The sequence below is a fragment of the Xyrauchen texanus genome, chromosome 11 (genome assembly GCF_025860055.1).
Source record: "Xyrauchen texanus isolate HMW12.3.18 chromosome 11, RBS_HiC_50CHRs, whole genome shotgun sequence".
NCBI classification, from domain to species: Eukaryota; Metazoa; Chordata; class Actinopteri; order Cypriniformes; family Catostomidae; genus Xyrauchen; species Xyrauchen texanus.
The window spans coordinates 2,905,948-2,927,563 of NC_068286.1; the positions used below are offsets into that span (position 1 = coordinate 2,905,948).

The following is a 21,616-nucleotide window of genomic DNA, read 5'->3' on the forward strand; positions in this document are numbered from 1 at the left end:
CTGGGAATTCAAGACCACTAATAAGGCTGCGCAAGTCCCGGTTCCATTTAACAAGGCAGGAGACGCAGGTGTACAAAAATCAAAGTTTTATTACAACAGTCTAAAATATTGATTGCATTATTCAAGGGGCACAACACACAAGCAGTGAATAGTAAAAAAAAATATGCAGCACTAAGACAATAAATTATTAACATGTCCAGGTGTCACAACATCTTCAGTAACGGGTAGACAAAAAACAAGAAAAGAAAAATAAATCTAAATTAGAAGACTGAGGCTTGCCAGCAGGGAGAAGGCTGAATGAAGGTGTTATCAGCAACCAAAAAATTTATAAAAACAAATCCCCCCTCTCATACGTGCACGCACGCCAAATCGATGGTGATTCACAGCACAGCAGGAAAAATAAAACACCGCCACCAGCAGTCCAACCCCCTGCTCCCCAGGCCTCAGCTCCTTAGATGGTGAGTGGCAGCTCCATTTGTGGTCGAGAAGTGTTCTAAATTTAACCAAGTTGACAAAACAACACAAAATGAAACAGTAAAGCAAAACAGCAGTGTTTTGAAGACAGCGAGTTCCCGGCTACCCCAGTAATGGGACCCTCGAGAAAGAATGCACTCAGGTCGCCTAGAACAAATATTTACAATTATAATGAATATTAATTTTAGAACAATCGTATGAAAAGAGCTACATACCAGGGGTATGAGGAAACAGTAAACACAGATAAACACCGAACAGGTCAGAAATACACACTGTAGATGGAAAACGAACATACCATTTGTCATATATAAACCTACACCCAGGAAGGGGAGAGTGAGCACATTAATGTGGAATCAAAATGATCGTCCTACCTGTGAATGGGCAGCGATCAAACCCACCAACGGCCAGAAAACAAAGACTCTCCAAACCCCACTCTCTGACAATGACGTGTAACACCGATGAAAAAGGGGTGGTTATTTAATGACAATTCCTGATGGAAGAACGCAATCTATATATACTCTTTCCCCAACACTAATAAGACATTGGGAGAACAAACAATGCTGCCTGACTGATTAATCATCAGGAAGGGGAGGTGGAGTTACCACTTACCCGGCCAAATTCTTCCCCCTACTTTTCTTTCGTAGCCCAGATGATAATTCAAAACAGCTCCACCCCCTAAGTAAGTCCCAAGGTCTAAAGATGACAGAAACAGAGCTTGATGTTGGCTCAGAAGAGGACACATCTGCTGCCCCAAATCCCCCCACTGCCCGTGGAAGATGATATACATTAGAGTGTTGGCCAGCCGTAGCTCGCCGTGTGCGCCGTGCTGCTCCCTCACCCACCAGGGGTCCAACCACCATTACAGGAAAAGGTACAGATCGTTCAGTTATCTCGGCTTCCAGCTGTTCCGAAGTTTTTAATACCCCAGTTGCAATCTCCAGGGGTACCAGAAAACTCTGGGGGTCATCACATACGCACTCTGGAAAGACCTGAGAGGTTTCTGGCACTAAAACCAATAAATAAGCCTCCTCCAACTCCTCAACCTCCTAGGAGGGGACTTGATCAACTACAGGAATTTCAACCAGGGGAAATGAAAGAGAGTCTTTCTGGATTCTGAGCTTTAACAATGACCTATGGACCTGCCTTCTCTTAACCAGATCTTCTACAGGTGCGATGGTATACACAAGCCCCCCTCCTTGGGCGCCCTGATGACCTGATACACCACTAGGCTCCACAGGTCCCTGGGATATCTCTGCCATAATCGCAGAGATATCCCAACTGGCCCTCCCCCAGTGGTGCATCACGGACATGCAGATCATATTGAGCTTTTCGACGATCAGCAGCTACCCTTAAACGCTACCTGCAACCTGGTCTGGTGCTCTACCACCCATTCATGCAAAGCAAGAAATCAAGCAGAAGATGTGCCTCCTGGACAAATATCAAGAAATATTGTGACTCACCGGTAGCTTGATGGATAGTATGTAATAACTAAACAGTACCTGTGGGAAACAAGGAACCCAATCCCTTTTACTGGATGGAGGCAGGGTGCGCAGAAGGTTATGCAGAGTTCTATTGAATCGTTCACAATGCCCAATATCAGACATCAGTCATCACCAAGACATACTCCAATGCTGAACTAGAAGGCTCAAGGACAGAAAAATCAATGGCCAAGATTTCATTAGGCCATGAGGCTAACAGATATCTCATGAAACTAGAGGCAACTGGTCGGGCATCTTTTGCAGGCTGACACCACTCGCATTCCTGACACCAGTTAGCCACATCTCTAAACATACCAGGCCAATAGCATCTCTGCCGGACCAGTTCAGTTGTACGCTCAATGCCCTGGTGTCCATGCTCCTGGTGCAGCCCAGTCAGAACCTCACACTTCAACCTGGAGGGCAAGATCAACTGCAGGAGCTCCTCCCTTCCACTCGGGATGGAAAATGTGGCGATACAGGACCCCTTCCTTTTCCACGAAATGGTCCCACTGATGAAGTAAGGTCACCGTGTCCTTAGACAATGACCGGCGCTTTTAATGACTGGGAAACACCCTACGCCACCAAAATGGCAATACTTCCCAAATAAGCAAGTCAGGCTCCTGCAGGCACCTCAAAGAACAGCTCCCAACCCCCTATAACTTGCATCCACCTCCAAGACAAAAGGCTTGGAGTAATCTGCATATGCCAGCACTGGGTCTGTGGTGAACTTACCTTTCAGGGAATCAAAGCTTTCCTGGCACTGAACATTCCAAGCAGTAGAAAAACTCTGCTTTGCCTGTTGCCGAGATCGACTTCAACATAATTCTGCTACCGACTTATGCAGAGGGGCCGCAAACTTAGACCCTCTACAAAACGGTGATAATAAATCGAAAACCCAGAAAAGAGCGCAACTCTGTGATAGTAAAGGGATGTTGCCACTGTGTCACTACCTCCATGTTAGCCACACCCTGAGATGACACGATATGCCCCAAGTACTTTACCTGTTGTTGAAAGAAAACGCACTTTCTCAACTTTGCTTTCAAACCATAATGCCGCAGCCGACTCAGGACCACCTCTAGTCATTCCAAATGTTAGGCCACCGAGGAAGAGAAGACACTATATCATCAAGATATAAAAGTAAAGACTGCTGTTGCTTGTCTCCAAACAACCTCTCCATCAAATGTTGAAACGTACTAGGGGCATTACAGAGCCCAAAGGGCATTCTGTTCCATTCAAAAAGACCAAATGGAGTGCAGAAAACAGTTTTGGCCCTATCTTTCTCAGTGACTGGCACCTGATTGTACCCGCAGGCCAAATCCAATGTGGAAAACCAATGGGCCAATGTTAAGGCATCTATTGATTCCTCAATACGGGGAAAAGGGAATGCATCCTTCCGAGTCTTTGAATTCAATTGGCGGTAGTCTACGCACATGCTCAGACTACTATCCTTATTCTTGATCAGGACAATAGGGGAAGCGTAAGGACTACAACATTCCCTTATTACCTGAGCCTCCAAAAGTTGGTTGATGTGAGTCTTTACAAAATCATACTTGGAAGGCGGTATCTGTCGATACATCTGCCGGACTGGGGTATCATCTGTAAGAGGATGTCATGAGAAATTAGGTCAGTACACCTGGTATTTTCGGAGCAGTACCCTAACCTGATCTTGTTCGTCCTGTGATACAGCAGTCAAATCAACAGACTCAATTTGTTCTGGAACTGTGGGTTCGCTCTGAAAGACATGGGAGCTAACAGTAGTGGCCACTCTCTTAACCTCTATGATCCCTCGGGACAAACTAGTCACAAAGACACTACTCAAAGTATCTACCAGCAGGCCGAAAAACAACAATGCATCTACAGTGCCTACATTAATCACGGGTATGTGAACAGTGCCTCGAATCACTGGTGATAGGGCTTGAAATCCATTCAATACTGGACAGTTTCAATAAAATAGTTTAAATTAACAGAAAACTGAATATTTCACCTGTAAATGTGTGTTATCTATATTTATGCTGATTAGAGAAGCGTGTTGTTCTTCTCATCGTTGCGCTGTCTCTAACAAGACTTCATTTCAGTTCGGATGCTGCTATAGAATACAGTGAGGAAGATCACTAGATTGTGGAACACATTTCTCTGGTCAATGGTGAGAAAATTTCAAGTGTATTATTGGAGAATCTGAAAAATACACATGAAAAATCATAAATGTAAATCTGTTGTTCAGGTGTCTCTAAATACACAGACCATTTGTAAAACTGAGAATAAAATAAGCAAATCAATCTACTGTAAAAACTTCAACTTGAAGACTTTCAGTAATAGACTGAAACATTTCAATTATTTCACTTGTAGATTCTCCAAAGAATGTCTCAGTGTCCATGAGTGGATCTGGTGAAATAGTTTTGGGTGATTCAGTGACTCTGACCTGCAGCAGTGATTCAAACCCACCTGCACAAATCAGCTGGTTTAAAGGGTCAACATATATTGGATCTGGAAAAATCTACAGCATCACAAGAATCCGCTCTGATCACAGTGGAGAATACAAGTGCAAGTCCATTAATGAAGTTGGAGGGAAATACTCTGATACTGTCACTTTAAATGTCATGTGTGAGTTTATGATGTTGCAGTAACTGTTGTAACAGATCACTGGATTATCAATCTCAAAACATGATTATACATTTTCTTTTGTCTGTTTTAGATTCACCCAGGAATGTCTCAGTGTCCATGAGTGGATCTGGTGAAATAGTTTTGGGTGATTCAGTGACTCTGACCTGCAGCAGTGATTCAAACCCACCTGCTAACATCAGCTGGTTTAAAGGGACAAAATATATTGGATCTGGAGAAATCTACCACATCACAAGTATCCGCTCTGATCACAGTGGAGAATACAAGTGCAAGTCCAGAAATGAAGTTGGAGAGAAATACTCTGATACTGTCACTTTAAATGTCATGTGTGAGTTTATGATGTTGCAGTAACTGTTGTAACAGATCACTGGATTATCAATCACAAAACATGATTATACATTTTCTTTTGTCTGTTTTAGATTCACCCAGGAATGTCTCAGTGTCCATGAGTGGATCTGGTGAAATAGTTTTGGGTGATTCAGTGACTCTGACCTGCAGCAGTGATTCAAACCCACCTGTTCTGAACTACACCTGGTTTAAGGTGAATGAAAGTTCATCTGTTGGATCGGGACAGAGTTACAGTGCACTACAGAGTGGATTCTTCTACTGTGTGGCTCAGAATCAACATGGATCTCAGAGATCAGCTGCTGTACAAGTCACTTTAAAAGGTGAAAATGACAGAAATACAATCATTTGTCACTCAGAATTTCAAAATACACCATGCAAATACTCCTAGATTTGTTGCTGACACATATTGTTGCTGCAGTCATTTGTGCGTTATACTTTAAATTGTCATGTTTTAGGAGAACATAAAACAGTGCTGTATGCAGCTCTTGCAATTGTGGCCGGATGTGCACTTCTAATTATTGTCTTCACTATTTTATTCATGAGGTGAGATATTTTTATGTCAGTATATATGGAAATGCATTGAGACACTGATATAATGAATGCATGTTTAGCATTAATAAATATGAATGTGTTTATGTTTACATATTTGCTACAGGAAGAGAAAATGTGATCATGGAGCTTCAGACATCAGGCAGAAGCAGGTCAGAATGATTTTATATTCAATCAAATTATTATAAAATGATGTCTATTTCTTTTACATATTAAATATATTTGTATTTAATTCAACATGTGAGAGAATCAGAAATGAATGTTTGAATGATGAAAACAAAGCAAAGTTCTGATCTTTTGAGCTTTCAGGGTAGTTAATTGTAAAGAAACAGGAATCTTGTCAGTGATGGAGATCTGCTCATGCATGCCTGTTTTAAAATTCATTTTTATTTGTTTGCCGTTTCAATGCACCTTTACAGAAAACCATACGGTAGCGTCTGAGTTGAGTGAAATACGGATGAGTAAATGATGGCAGTATCTTCATTTTTGGGTGAACTATCATTTAAACAGTTTTATCTTCAGGTTCCACCTTTGAGCTCTGACAGAATCAGCCAGAATGATCACTATGAAAATGTTACACCAAAGAGAGGAAATGACAGTGTACAGCTCCAGTATGCAACTGTCCAACTTCACAGAAACAAAGAGAACGAGACACATCAGCCTGGTGCTGCCATGAGGTGAGAAACAAAAGGGGGTAATAACAAATTTGCTCATTTCATATTAAACGCTACTTACAGGACAGTTTTGAACTTCTCTCTGGTGATATTTATTCCCCAGATCTGCTGTTCATGCAACAGGGGATACATCTGTGATTTACAGCACTATAAACTGATCAACGGTTCAGATCAGCACACAGACGGCCTTCTAGGACACGTCAAATTTATCAGGATTCCAAATGAATGTAAACAGGAAATCACAGATACTTGCTTTCCCCCAATTTCTCTTTTCCAGAGCATTTATTCCAAAGAAGTAGATTTGGCTTGAACTTTGAGGGAGATGCAGTGTGAAGCATTTGCATGTTTTCATTGATCATGGTATAAATATTGGGGGTGTTCTTCTTGATTGCTTTGATTATTGGGTTGTTACCTCCCCCCATCTCCCCTGGACTCTACACCACTGATTTATACTGTCAGGAACTTGCCAAAGTAACCATGCAGTAACCCATGTAGTAACCCATGTAGTAACCCATGCAGTAATCCAAGTAGTAACCCATGTAGTAACCCATGTAGTAACCGAAGTAGTAACCCATGTAGTAACCCATGTAGTAACCCATGCAGTAATCCAAGTAGTAACCCATGTAGTAACCCATGCAGTAATCCAAGTAGTAACCCATGTAGTAAATCCATGCAATAACCCATGTAGTAACCCATGTAGTAACCGAAGTAGTAACCCATGTAGTAACCCATGTAGTAATCCAAGTAGTAACCCATGTAGTAAATCCATGCAATAACCCATGTAGTAACCCATGTAGTAACCGAAGTAGTAACCCATGTAGTAACCCATGTAGTAACCCATGCAGTAATCCAAGTAGTAACCCATGTAGTAACTCATGCAGTAATCCAAGTAGTAACCCATGTAGTAAATCCATGCAATAACCCATGTAGTAACCAATGTAGTAACCGAAGTAGTAACCCATGTAGTAATCCATGTAGTAATCCAAGTAGTAACCCATGTAGTAACCCATGCAGTAACCCATAGTAACCCATTTAGTAACCCAAGTAGTAGTCCATGTCGAACTGGCCTACAAATTGATGTCATGACTGAACAGCTCTGTCTGCCTCTTATTTCTCAATATAACTTGTATCGCTTCATGTAAGAATAAATAAACTCACAATCTAAACCCCATGTGGTGCTTGTGGAAACTGAAATCAAATGTATATTGTAAAGAAATCCAAGCAAAGCTGATTAGAAAAAATGTTGTACTCTTATTTGAAGTTAATGATTCTAGACAGGCATAATTATATATAAATATATTAAGAAAATTATTATTAGAAAGATGTTCCATTGAAAGTGTATCTGTTAGTTTCCTCAGTTCAATGTTTTGTGCATGTTGGTTTGTGCATGAAGAGTTTTGAAATTTTTCAACATAAACTCTTAAGATGTTTTTTTAGTAAGCACCATTGTGATATAACATACATATAAACACACTCAAGTGAGTTGAAAAATTATTGCTCTGCTGACAGCCGATGATAACAAATATAATGTATATAAGGTCAAAGGTGAAATTCCTACAGGTACAGTTCCTGAGTTAAAAATTAAGGTAAATTTGTTATAATGTGATCTTTTTTTTTAATCAGACATAGATTTGTTCATCAAAATATCCACAGAGCACTTCAGTGTCTATGCTATTGTAATTGGGTTAGTGTAGGAGGAACTGGTGAGATTTAGACTAGAAAATGTGGTGTGTTTAGTTCTGTGTATGTCTGTGGTATGGACTGACGGAAGGGTGTGGGTCTGTGTGAGAAGTTACAACATAAATATTAGATTTTGTAACATTTGAAAATATGATGATGATTATAATGAATAAATAGTATCATGAATGCATGTTCCCAGTCTGTCGCTCTCTCGACGTTGTGTCGGAGAAGCGACACAGTGAGAGCCGAATATGCCTCTGATCTATGAAAAAAGGCCAATGAGAAGTTGGCAGACAGTATTTGCATACCCCGCCCCCGGACATACGGTATAAAGGCGAGGAAATACGTTGAGTTCATTCAGAAATTTTCTTCGGAGCCGAAGGTCGTGTATGCAGTCATCTGCGAGTTACACACCCGTTCCTGTTCCTCTGACGCTGCCTGCTGTTGGATCTACGGCGCATTACAGTGGCTTTTTCCTTCTCTGCACGGCAGTGCAGTTTGCCCCTTGGGCGCTTCGACAGCACAGTTTAAAGAGTTATTTTCTCTAAAAGAGCAAATACACAGCTGACATTGAATGTCCTTTTCAGGACGTGTCTTTTTAAAGAAGTGTTTCCGCCTCTGTGTAGTTTCTGGATGCATTTGATTTCTCCCCACCTCTGACGGTCATAAAAGCTGCCTTGCGTGCCTGGGCTGCGATTACACACAGGCAGCATTTATGAGTGGTGTATGTTCTCAGTGCGAGAACATAGCCATGACAGCATTACGGTCGCGGCTTTCTTTTGTCATGAGTGAAAGCCCCATCCAAGGCCCTGGATGGGATGCGGAAGATCTAGCTGGTCTACCACCTACAGTCGTAGACACGATCAACCAAGCCAGAGCCCCTTCTACCAGGCATCTTTACGCCCTGAAGTGGCGCTTGTTTGCAAATTGGTGTTCTTCCCGGGCCGAAGACCCACAGAGGTGCGCAGTTAGGTCAGTGATCTTATTTCTGCAAGAGAGGATGGAGGGGAGGCTAACCCCTTCCACCCTAAAGGTGTATGTTGCTGGCATCGCGGCCCACCATGACGCAGTAGACGGCAAGTCTTTGGGCAAGCACAACTTAATCATCAGGTTTCTAAGAGGCGCCCAGAGGTTAATTCCCTCCCGGCCAAGCCCCCCCTTCGCGCCGTTAGAATCAGTTGGACTCAGGGACCTCTCTCTAAAAGACTGCCCTACTGATTGCGCTCGCCTCCATCAAGAGGGTCGGGGACCTGCAAGCGTTCTCTGTTAGTGACACTTGCCTGGAGTTCGGTCCGGCAGACACACACGTGATCCTAAGACCACGACCGGGTTACGTGCCCAAGGTTCCTACCACATCCATCAGAGACCAGGTAGTGAACCTGCAAGCGCTGCCCCGGGAGGAGGCAGACCCAGCCCCTTCGTTGCTGTGTCCGGTACGTGCTTTGCGTACCTACTTGGACCGCATGCAGAGCTCTAGACGTTCTGAGCAGCTCTTTGTCTGCTTTGGCGGACAGCGGAAAGGGTACACTGTCTCCAAACAGAGGCTTTCCCACTGGGTCGTGGATGCCATTTCATTGGCCTATCACACCCAGGCCATGCCCCCCCCCCCTTTTCCGGGTCCTAGCACGCTCAACAAGGAGTGTTGCATCCTCTTGGGCACCGGCCAGGGGCACCTCCCTGGCAGACATATGCAGAGCAGTGGGTTGGGCAACACCTAATACACGGGTTGAGTCAGTATCGTCATGTGTTTTCTCAGGTCCGAGCCGGCAGAACTCGGTAACATGCTGACGGATTGGCCGGGTGGATCGTTGCACCTAGCGCCCTTTCCCTCGGCCGAGGTAAAACTGTGCGCTTTCTCCCCCAGGAAATTCCACATATTCGGATCCCTGGATGATTCCTCCCTTGCCCTTGGGGGTCCGCAGTTCAGCGGAGGAACTTACCGATCCAATCCACCATGGGTACTTAATCTACCCTGTACTGGAATAGGTGCTCCACAGGGCAGGACTCCTACGTGGACTCCCCCTATGTGTATTATCCGCGGTATGGTCCCCTTACAAAAGTGGACCCGCGTCTCCCTTAGGCAGTCCCAGCTGCCCTCCAGTCACCGTGTTGTAGCAACTCCCCCCTCCATGAGGCTGGATCTACCATTGCGAAACCAGAGAGAAAAGAGGAAAAGAGAACCATTCCCAGGTTGGCAAGCGTCACCTTGTTCCCCTGTCTAGGGTAACCAAAAGGATTCTGACTACTTTTTTGGAGCATTAGGGAAGGATACGTGCAGTCTGACACAGCTGGTCACCTTTGCATGTAAAATACCTGCCCGCTACTGTGTCAGCCGAACACGTACATGGCTCAGCGCATGGCGTGATTTAAATTGGACCCCTAGTGTCGCTTCTCCGACACAACATTGAGAGAGCGACAGACGGGGAACATCTAGGTTATGGATGTAACCTCCATCCCCCGATGGAGGGAATGAGACGTTGTGTCCTCCCGGCCACATCGCTGAGCCGAGCCGCTGTAGTGGCCGGACCATTTCCGGCTCCTCAGAAAAATCCTGAATGAACTCGACATATTTCCTCGCCTTTATACCCGTATGTCCGGGGGTGTGGTATGCAAATACTGTCTGCCAACTTCTCATTGGCCTTTTTTCATAGTTCAGAGGCATATTCAGTGCTCAAGAGAGACCCCTAGTGTCGCTTCTCCGACACAACGTCTCGTTCCCTCCATCAGGGAATGGAGGTTACATCCGTAACCTAGACATTATGTATGTACAACGAAACTGCGTGTTTGCAATGCATTAGCCAAACATTTCCGTCTGTATTTGTGTAGAAAAAGTAATTTTTTTAATAAACTTTTCAATTTGTGATCTGTAATGATCTATGATGTAGTATTCATAATGTGTTAATACTTAAATGTGTTTCTCTCTGTACATGTTTGGAGTTTGGAGTTTTTGTGAAATTATATCACGCGGTTTCTTACGAGTATTGCAGCAATTACGAGGTTAAATGTCCACCGTGTGGCACTAAAAGCGAGTACAATTTTCTCCCAACAGTTCAACAAACCTAGCTTTCTACTGTAAACCTTAAACCCAAACGACGGAGGCATAAAAAGCAAATGTGAGATGAAGAAAACAATTGCTGAAGCAGCCACGTCAATTTGTGCTGCTTCAGTGACACTTTCGGCTTGTGTGCTCTGCAAGACTCATATCTCGGTCCTTTGCATTGCAAGTTTAACACTCTATCCATTGAGCTACTATACAATTTGATTACACTGGAACAAGCTTGTAAATGTAGTTGAGTATGTAAAGCCACGTAAAAATCATTTAGCAAAAATGTAGGTGTAGTAAAGTGATTCTGTGAGACCAGGTTGCAGATCTCCTATATCTGTCTATTTGAATCCTTTAGATGTTGCAATTATAAAATGTTTCTGTAAAACGTGTTCTACACTTTTGAGGGCGTGTGACACATGGAAAAGTGATCTTTCTCTGAAAGAGGAAGGAAAAGGATTTATCATCACTGGAGAACAGCTTCAGCTAAAACCACATACTGATGGTAAACCTCATGCCAAACCTATTCTTGACATCTTTGGTCAATTGAGGTGCACTGGAGTATGGTATGACAAAGCATCTGTTTAGTTCTCTTAATGTTTTTCAGTTATGTTTCTTTTATTGATTTTCAGGTACATTTCCTATTGGTATTGGTATGATAAAAAGTTGTTTAATAATTAATTTAATCAAGCGTAATGACTGCTTTTGATAACTTGATGACTGATATTAAACAATAGAATATTCGCATGGCTGCAGTGCATTAATTGTATTTGTATATGTTTACATGGTCATATTTTAATCACCTTGAGAATAACACTGAAGCACAGTTTATGATTTGGTAATGCATGTTGAAATATGATATATATATATGTTGGTTGTAGGTGTTGCTATGGTGATGTCAGTCAGAATGGCTCTATTTCATCTGATCTTTCTGCTCATTGTTCCAGGTAAGTCAGATATATTACATCACCACTTCAAAATAATATTGTATTGTTTCATTCAACTGAATTGAAACGTTTCTCTAAAGGTTAATGCTCTTAAAAACATTAATACAGCCATCTGAACAATGTGTAATGGATTGTACTTTTTATTTCATACAACTGATTAAATATGAAGTATAATACATAAAATATCATTTTTTGATGATTGATTCTTGCAAATCAGGAAGCATCTGCTAAATAAAGAGACTGTCTGGATGGGTGTGTCAACTTTGAACTCACTGACCTTGAGAAATGTGTAAAATCGATTCAATCCATATCATTCATTATGATTTATTGCCGCTTCTTATTCTTAGCTTAGTTTCCTTTAGTCTATGCATGTTACTTTCTGCATTTCTGCAACATTCTCCAACACTGCAGGTGCTTATGTTAGATTATTGTCATTCAAAACCTTTAACTTTAGTATAAGAGTGAATCGTTTTTTTAGTAGTTTTTGGATTTTTGTTTCAGGGGTTTATAGTGCTGATGGTTGGGATGTGAGTTACAGCCATCCATACATCTGTGCACTAAAGGGGTCATCAGTGATAATGTCCTGCACTTATAAATACCCTCCTGGGAATCAAGTCATAGAGGTGAACTGGGTCATATATAGGCCTAATGCTAGAAACAATAACTCTCCAGATCTGTCTGATGACTCTGAATACAGTCCAAGTATTCAGTATCTGGGAGATAAACAGCAGAACTGCACCATCAGACTGAATGATGTGACACAGAAGGATTCACACGAGTACTATTTCAGATTCACAACTAATAAACCTGATGGAAGATGGACTGGTGCTCCAGGAGTTACTCTTGATGTCACTGGTAACTTTCATAAAGTGTTTGAACTGATTTATTGGTTATTTGTGTACTAAATAATCCATATTTCAATATAACAGAAGTTTCGTGTCTGTAATCACATTTACAGGACAAATGAACAATGTGTCAATGTCTTTTCTGCCTGCATTCAGATCTGCAGATAGAGTCTCCTGAGAGCGTGACAGAGGGAGATACAGTCAGTCTGACATGTAAAAGCACCTGTAATCTGTCTGACAGAACAACATTCATCTGGTGGAAAAACACACAGTCATTAACTGAGAGAAACAATAAACTCCTCCTGCAGTCAGTCAGAAGAGAGGATGCAGGCAGATATAGCTGTGCTGTACACGGACACAAACTCACATCACCTCATGTTGATCTCAATGTTAAATGTAAGTACATATACAGAGTTCAAGACTACATGTGTCTGTGAGATTGATTGATTGATTTTCACTTATCCACTGAAATAATCTACTCTAAGATGTCCCAAAGGAGACTTGTGTTGTGGTAAGGCCATCTGGTGACATACAAGTAGGCAGAACAGTGACTCTGACCTGCAGCAATGATATAAAACCACCTGCACAAATAAGCAGCTTTAAAGGGAAAACATTTCTTAAACTTGGATAAATCTACAGCATTACAAGGATCCATAAGGACTCTGATCACAGTGGAGAGCACAAGTGCAAGTCCAGAAATGAACTTAGAGAGAAATACTCTGATGATGTCACTTTAAATGTCAGTTTATCATAGCACATAATATGCTGCCAAACATTCTAGCATTTCTAATGTCATAATATGATTGTGTTAAGCAAATAGTAACACAAAAAATGGTTTAAGATGCTTGTTAAAATAAGATTGATTGTTCTTAGACTCACCCAGGAATGTCTCAGTGTCCATGAGTGGATCTGGTGAAATAGTTTTGGGTGATTCAGTGACTCTGACCTGCAGCAGTGATTCAAACCCACCTGTTCTGAACTACACCTGGTTTAAGGTGAATGAAAGTTCATCTGTTGGATCGGGACAGAGTTACAGTGCACTACAGAGTGGATTCTTCTACTGTGTGGCTCAGAATCAACATGGATCTCAGAGTTCAGCTGCCGTTCAAGTCACTGTTGAAGGTGAGGTAAAGATGATAGACAAACAATTATTTCCATATCTTTACAGAAATGTTAGCATAGATATATAATGTCAGTGCAAATCATTTAAAATGTGTTGTGTTACACCCCTACATGCCCATAAACCATGTTTCCCAACCCTGTTCCTGGATTTTCCTCAAAATTGTTATTGTTGAAGGGGATCCAGGAGTACTGGCCTAGACCCATTACTAACATTATTGGATATTGCCGCCATTGAACTTGTGGAATTGATGCAGTGGTGTGTTATGTGTTTGCCTATAAAGCATGTTAGACAAATAAGAAATTATTAAAAATGTTTGTGCAATAGTAAAAACTGTGGCAGTTTTCTCGCAGTTTGAATTCATACATTTATGCGCAACTTTAACTGCACTGTACAGGGAAAACCCCATATTTCAAGATTGAATAACAGCAATACCAGACCAAAGTGACTTTAAAAATAAGTAAATGTCCATGAATGATTATGGGTGGGTATCACCTCTTCTTATCCGAAGATTTAAGGTCAATTTGAGAGTGTAGGCTTCCATGCATCACAAGGTTTTTGGTAAGTTATTGGTAGCCTAATGTTACTTTTTGTGTAAAACAACTTAAATCAGAAGAATTATATGGAGGAATTTAACTTCTCTTTTTCTTCACATATTTTTCAGGTAGTTCTGGACGTTGGCTTGTAGTTGTTGGAATTGCTGTTGGTGTTGGATTCTGCGTAGGTGCAGCTGCTCTTATTGTTGTGTTGTGTATTTGGTAAGAAGATTGGCGATTTTTACTGAGATTTAATACATTTATCTGCAAAGAAATTGGTCAGTCTTATTTTTTAATGCTGTTTTTGTTTCTATGACAGTAAGTGCAACAGGAGCAAAGCCAATGCTGTCAAAACTGAGTATGAGGTGAGGAAGTCCTGATACTGGATAGTACACATAGCCAGCGATGCTTTACAAAGCAAATAACTACGTAATTATTCAGTGAAATTTGCTGCAGACATGCACATATTCGGATATGCGATTCCATTTGCTTCTCTTATAATCTAGTCTCTCAATTGTTTGTAGAGCTGGGTGATATGGCCAAAAATATTATCACAAGATTTTATTTTTCATATAATTCGAAATTGATATTTATTACGTTATACATTTCTTGTCATTAACGGGGGGAGGAAATGCGTTCTACATGTTTGTTGGACCTCAAGAGTGAATTGAAACATAACTTGTTTGTTTACTATTAAACACCAGAGGGTAAGCTACCTTTAAGGAATACTAAGTTTAAGATTTAATCCTACATATTGCGTGTGACCTCATTTCTATGAAATTTCTCTAATTTCGTCATCTTCAGCGGGATTACTCCTCTAAAAAAAGGACTTACTTGCGATGCTCCACATTCCAACTCAGTTGGTGGCGGTAATGCACCATAAACTGGATTGCCAAAAGCAAATAAACATCACAAGAAGAAAAAAACACTTTCTAACCTCTGACAGCATTATGGATCATGAACAAATTTTAAATAGTACTAAACAGTACTTAAATTAATAGCCGTGGTGTTGATGTCGGGGTTGTTATTGTGTTCGATAGCTATATTACATTATCAGTGCTGTCTTGTTCAGAACACTAGCCAGATAGCTAGTTATAGCCTCATTGTCTGTTTCCATGACAGCAGGGCGAGGTAGCCGAGTTATGAAATCAGCCTGTTAGGAAGTATTAGCACTTCCTATGTTGGCTAATTGTGCTACCAAAGTCTCTCTAGCAAGTCAGTCCACTGTCGGCCATCTTTGGAATGTCCTCGAGAGGCTATTTCCAGTCATGCCAGTGCAGCTCCTATCTACTTGAATGGGGAAAGACCAAAATTAACAAAACAGTTGGTCAAGATTAAGATCAAAGAACAAATTTCAAATCAGCAGTAACATCTGACAACACTGGTATCATAAATTGTGCTTCTTTACCTCAGATTACAACAAAACAAAATGCAATTTCCCGATTTGTATTGCTTATGTGCATGCACATCCTCGAGTTTAATGACAAGCAATGTCTGTATCTAAATTCTGATAGGCTTTTTAACATGTAAGGTGGGACTTCCATTCTACATCCACTAACCATTGGGTGCTTAGAGCTCCGTGGTTGGGTGTTCCAGTTTCTACCATTCATTGTAATAGGAGTGACTCTGCTAAATAATCTCTGGGATAACTTTGTCGAACTGTTTGAGTTTATAGCAAGACGTACTTTATCCGATCATCTAGATGTACAACATAGGCTAAATATTGAAAATTACTCAAAAGTTTATCATCAATATCATTTTTTTCCCATAAATATAAATATTGTTTTATTGCCCATACCTAATTGTTTGTGTATAATTGTCTCTCTTTCCCTATAGAATGTTAAGTCCACTGATCAGACATATACAGCTCTTGACCTCAAGTCCCAGTCATCTGATGTGTACAACACACTCATTGTAAGTTAAACTTTAAAAATGGTCATCTACATGTGAATTTGAGTACTCAGCTTTCTATTATTTGTCTTAATAATCAGAAAAAATTCCCAAATATTTTATTTAATTTTTTGCTATCTAGGATTACACTACACGACTTTTAGAATCTGAACAGATTTTAAAATACCAGGCATCACATTTACTGACTTAGCTGCAGAAAAAACTGTGCATCACTCAAGAAGCGGATCAAGTCAAGTCATTTTTGTTTGTATCGCGCCTTTCACAACACACTTCATTTCAAAGCAGCTTTACAGAAAATCATGCATTAACAGAAGATAAAACTGTAATATCCGTAAAGTTTTAGAGTCATTGTTGTGTCTTTATGTAGACAATAAAGACTAAAAGGTTATTCCTTCAGGAAACTTTAATCAAAATGCTCAGAATCAACAGGACAAATAAACATGTACATGTGCAGCATTCTCACTCTTCTCTTCTCCTCTTTACATCACTACCACCAGGAACTGATTGCCATCTAGTGGTGTATTAATGTAAGGACATCACAGTCATCATTGTGTAATTTGATCAAATATGTTTGTAAATTGAATATAAAATAAATAATTAAACCATAATTGTATTTATAACCCGTGAGCAAGCCGAAGGTGACTATGGCAAGGAACACAAAACTCCATAAGATGTTGGTTAATGGAGAAAAATAACCTTGGGAGAAACCAGACTCACTGTGAGGGCCAGTTCCCCTCTGACTAACATTATGAATATAATGCCATTATTAGTTATTTATGTGCAGTGCAGGTCATGGTTTAAATTTGAAAACTAAGTGTTAAGGATAGCGTGGTGTAGATTGAGTGACATTAGCTAATTGCAGCATACAAGAGATGAGGTAATGATCCGAGATGTCATCGTCTGTGGTAGAATTTCTATATAATCAACATCAACTCCATATGACAGAATTCAATCTAGCGTTGGTCCTGTCACATTTTGTCTGACTCCAAGAGAGTTAAGAATACAGATAAATGCTAATCCCAATGTGTTATTTTCATTAGCTATGTGAATGTTGAAGTCACCAACAATTAAAGCTATGTCTACATGAACTACAATATTATTATTATTATTATTAATTAATTATTAAAGCTTTATTGCAGACACAGGTCCATATAACACATACATACATACATAAACACATACAAATTCCCATATAAGCCTATAGGATATACAGGCTATTACACCAGTGTCGTCTTAACCTAGAGGTGTATCTATAACAGCTTTTCAGCGGACTTACTAGGGCTTCAATTATATGGTTCACTGACCTGTCCAGGCGACACATAAAACTAAACATAAGTTGTCTTAAAAGTGCCTCACAAGATGGCACTCTAGTAGACACAAACAAATGACTGGCACTATGCCACCTAGGGACACGAAGCAACAACCTCATTGCATCATTGTATGCAACCTTGAGTCTCTCCATACTCTTTTTCTTATAGTTAGACCACAATTGAGCAGTGTATAGCGGTGTGATGTAGGTTCTAAACAGAGAGCACTTCACAAAGTCAGAACACAAAGAAAACCTCCTTATAAGCATGTTAGCTTGAGAGTAGATTATATATGTTATAGAAAATGTGCAAATTCACAAAGGAAGTCAGAATACGGCCCAGGTATACTGTATACGGCCCAGGTATGATATACTGTAGCAAGCACAAAAGACTAAATAGTTTTTTATTTATATCTGATGTGTCACATTAAGCATTATTAGTTCAAAAGACTTAAACTTATATCCTGTCCTCAGAGTAACACCAAAAACTTCACTGTAAATTGTAGCAATACCTCCTCCTCGACCCTTCAGATGAGGCTCATGTTTATAACAATAACCTGGGGGAGTAGATTCATGTAAACTAATATATTCATCTGGTTTAAGTCAAACAGAGCGCATCCAAACTATGATCTGTAATAATTTAATTTACAATTAGTGCTTTGGTAGAAATAGTGTAATCCAGCTTGACGTTAACTCTATAAATCCAGCTCTACATATATAAGTTCATTTTAGAATACCTTTATTTAAACCACAAGTCAATGCACATTAAACCTAACCTTTGTCAACGCAGAGTGGAGGATGACACTCATTCATTAAAGGGTGGTTTAAAATTGAATGATGTTATACTTATACAGTTTTGAGTTTGTTAGTTCTAATAGAAAAAGATCCTAATATTATGTAATGACTATCTTTTAAATGGGGTAAAGCATTAAGAAAACCACTGTTCCCTTTGTTCCATTCTAGATTGCTGAAAGGCAGACGCTTCAGCTGTCTTGAGCATCTGAAGATCGCTAAACCGTCCCAACCACTTGAATCTAGCTATACAACTGCACCAGATCCTCACTGAAAATCAATGGATTCATTCTCTCTGTTTATCCACTTCACTCATTACACATCATAATTCAACAGTCTCTTGGGATTTTGGACCAGTGCACTTACTGTAGTCTTGCTGTTAAATGTCAGAAACACAGATCCACCACCACTTAGATACATATACTGTTGGTCTAAAACAATACAGTAAAAAATTGTTAAATGATGTGCTTACTGTTATGAGGACCTATAATGTCAAAAGACAAGAAAATAATCTGTTTTACTGACCTGGATTTGAGAAAATAAAAGTATCTTTTTTAAATACATGCATTTTATGTCTTGAGCATAATTTACTCCTTTAGGATTTTTGAATGTTCAGGTCAAATTCCAGATATTAATTTTAGAAAGGTTTTTGGGATCTGAATTCGGAGCTCTGGTCAAATATTTAAGATATCTGCTCTGCATTTCAGACTAGTCATAATTAACATTGAAGATATCTGCAGTTCAGCTTTGACCAGTCATGTGTGTTTCCATTGGATTGCTTTGAAAAGTATTTTCAGAATTCTACAATAGAGTTTTTCTCTAGTAGTAATTGTAATTACAAATATTTAGATGTAACAATTAATGATGGCAAAGGAGGATGCTGGGACTGGGTTGATATTTATTGTCGAGGACTTGTCAGCGTTCCACAATAAGACTTTTCAGCCGAACATTCGACATATATGCGGCTTTTCAGCTCCCGCACGTCTGACACCGGACCCACACAGACTTCACACGTCACTCTCTCCCGTCTGCTGCTGTGAAAGTCATTCGCCAGTTATCTTTCACGCCTCGTTCTGCCCCTCGTTCTGAAGAAAGTCGACTTTCTGAACCCGACTTTGTCGCATCTCTTGACACGTCCACATCCTGTCGCCGGAAGTCACCAGCTCTCATTGAAAATGTAAATGTAAACGTGGCTTGAGCCTGGTGTACATTTTCAGCTGTGAAAATCCATATTCCTAATGTTCATAAAGCATTGTTATTTCAATTTCGACTTATTTTCACCTCAGTCATTTCTGTTTAACAACACTTCATTGCAATGTTCTAGTTCACGTAGTTCGAGATTGTGAAAAATATGTTCTGTTTAAGTTCTTATTGGGTTTTCACACAAAAACCTTTATTGTTGAAATTTGTATAAATTAAGAAAGAATTTCCCACAAACAACTTTGAATGAAATGCAGACCAGAGTGGGCGGGGCCAGGCTGTCAGGGCGGGGCCAGTAGCATGTGTAGGTTATTTTTCACATCCTCACCACAGAGAGAAGGAAATATTGTGCATAGAGTGTGAATTTTTATGTTTATGTGACTCCGTTTTAGTTTCCCTTCGCTCAGCTCTTCTACAGCTGACTACACAGCTGTCCTATCATCTGATGCCTGCTGTGGGTGTGTTGTCCTGCAGGTCAGAGGAGATATAACGGTGACCCGAGGCCTGAGGTTGTGCTGATCCCTGAAAGTGGAGACTGGCCCTAAAGGAGGTGTGTGTGCCAGATGGAGTGTTGGATATCTGGGGTGTGTGCTGTATGAATGTGTGTTGTGTATCTCGGGTGTGTATATCATAAGATTGTGTGAGCGTGCGTAGGGGGTGTTAGGTGTCAGGAGAATTAGGGTAGCGTGTGCAGGGCACGTGTGTCTGTTCCATCTAAAACTATTCTTTTTGTGAATTCTGAAAGTATGTTTCCTAGATTTAATCCTTAAATTTGACTTTATAATGTATATTGGACATATTTTATGTTTTTGGCAGTAATCGGTACGACTGCAGATATTATAAATGCATAAACTCTGGATTTAACTTGTTGATTCATTGCAATTAATTATATAAAAATACATAAAAATAAATAACTTAATTAATCATGTCACTGGACCGAGATAAGGAACATTTCTACTAGAGCCCTGCACAGGACTCTTTTCTTAATCCCGCTCCCACTGAATTTGAATCCACTCCGGCACGCTCCCGCAAACATTCTGTCACAGCTTAAAACAGAGCGGCTGTGGCTCAGTTGGTAGAGCGGGTCGTACATTAATCACATGGTTGGTGGTTTGATTCTCGGCCCAGATGACTCCACATGCCGAAGTGTCCTTGGGCAAGACACTGAACCCCAAGTTGCTCCCAATATAAGGCTAGCACCTTGCATGGCAGCTCTGCTGTCATGGGTGTCAATGGGTGAATGAGTTGCAGTGTAAAGTGCTTTGAATACCGCTAAGGTTAAAAAAGGTGCTATATCAATGTAGACCATTAAACGGACCATAAAATAAATGTGCTAAAGCAAAGCACCACACATGCCTGTTGTATATTAATACTTCTGCACATTTGTTGCAACTTAAAAGTCCAATTCATTTCCATTTTTGTCAGTAACATCTGAGAAATTTGTCCAAATGTCAGACATGCCTTGCTTTGGTTTTGAATAGTAAAAACCTGCTTTAATCTTCTTTTCAACTTCATTTGTTGCCTCCATCCTTCTTGTTAGCACCATCTAAATCCCGGGACCCGCTGTATATTTATTGACCACCCGGTCCCACCCGCAGCAAAGTTAAAACTGCCCGCTCCTGTGAGATTTGTGTTTGGTCCCGTGGGATCCCAATCCCAACGCAGTCCTCTGATTTCTACTATAGATTTATTCAAGCTTGAAGTACCATGTGTATTCAGCAGGGGGCAGTAAGTGAAACTCCAGCTGTACAGACAAACCACACTCAGGCTTGTTTGGCACTGGTGGAAGAAGCACAATTCCTAATGCAGGGATCTGCTGTTGACACAGCGACCTAAAAAATGCAGAATATGATGCAAAACCAAAAAATTGAGACGTGCCCGTCTGACACAATTGCTTAGAACTTAGAGCTGTTATATGGGAACAAAATCCTGTCAAAACTATTTCAGTCACGCATCCAAAAATAATAAGCATAAATCAAAAATATATAAATACATTTCAAATATGCTGCAAAAACAACAGAAAAATTCAAGCAAAGTCAGAATTGCAAACAAAATCATGTTTTTCTTGGTTAAATTGGTCTGACAATTTGTGTT

At 40.4% G+C, this 21,616-nt stretch overlaps 2 protein-coding genes across 3 annotated transcripts in view; both read left to right on the plus strand.

Annotated features, from left to right (window-relative positions):
- Window positions 1–7,410, plus strand: part of LOC127651530 (B-cell receptor CD22-like) — a 44,943-nt gene extending 37,533 nt beyond the window's left edge. The window contains exons 5-11 of one of the 2 annotated variants that reach the window (XM_052137408.1): window positions 4,299–4,553; window positions 4,645–4,899; window positions 4,991–5,239; window positions 5,375–5,462; window positions 5,575–5,620; window positions 5,991–6,145; window positions 6,246–7,410. In XM_052137408.1, coding sequence (XP_051993368.1) covers window positions 4,299–4,553; window positions 4,645–4,899; window positions 4,991–5,239; window positions 5,375–5,462; window positions 5,575–5,620; window positions 5,991–6,145; window positions 6,246–6,300 — 1,103 coding nt within the window. In that variant the 3' untranslated portion in view covers window positions 6,301–7,410. The remainder of the gene's footprint in view (window positions 1–4,298; window positions 4,554–4,644; window positions 4,900–4,990; window positions 5,240–5,374; window positions 5,463–5,574; window positions 5,621–5,990; window positions 6,146–6,245) is intronic. The other variant, XM_052137409.1, reaches the window with a different exon arrangement.
- A 3,935-nt stretch (window positions 7,411–11,345) lies between these two features.
- Window positions 11,346–18,845, plus strand: LOC127651537 (B-cell receptor CD22-like). Its single transcript, XM_052137417.1, has 9 exons — window positions 11,346–11,431; window positions 11,747–11,812; window positions 12,314–12,667; window positions 12,814–13,053; window positions 13,531–13,779; window positions 14,442–14,535; window positions 14,633–14,678; window positions 16,150–16,227; window positions 18,494–18,845. The coding sequence occupies exons 2-9, from the start codon at window positions 11,755–11,757 to the stop codon at window positions 18,524–18,526; spliced, it is 1,152 nt and encodes a 383-aa protein (XP_051993377.1). The 5' UTR covers window positions 11,346–11,431; window positions 11,747–11,754; the 3' UTR covers window positions 18,527–18,845.
- Window positions 18,846–21,616: the final 2,771 nt, after the last annotated feature.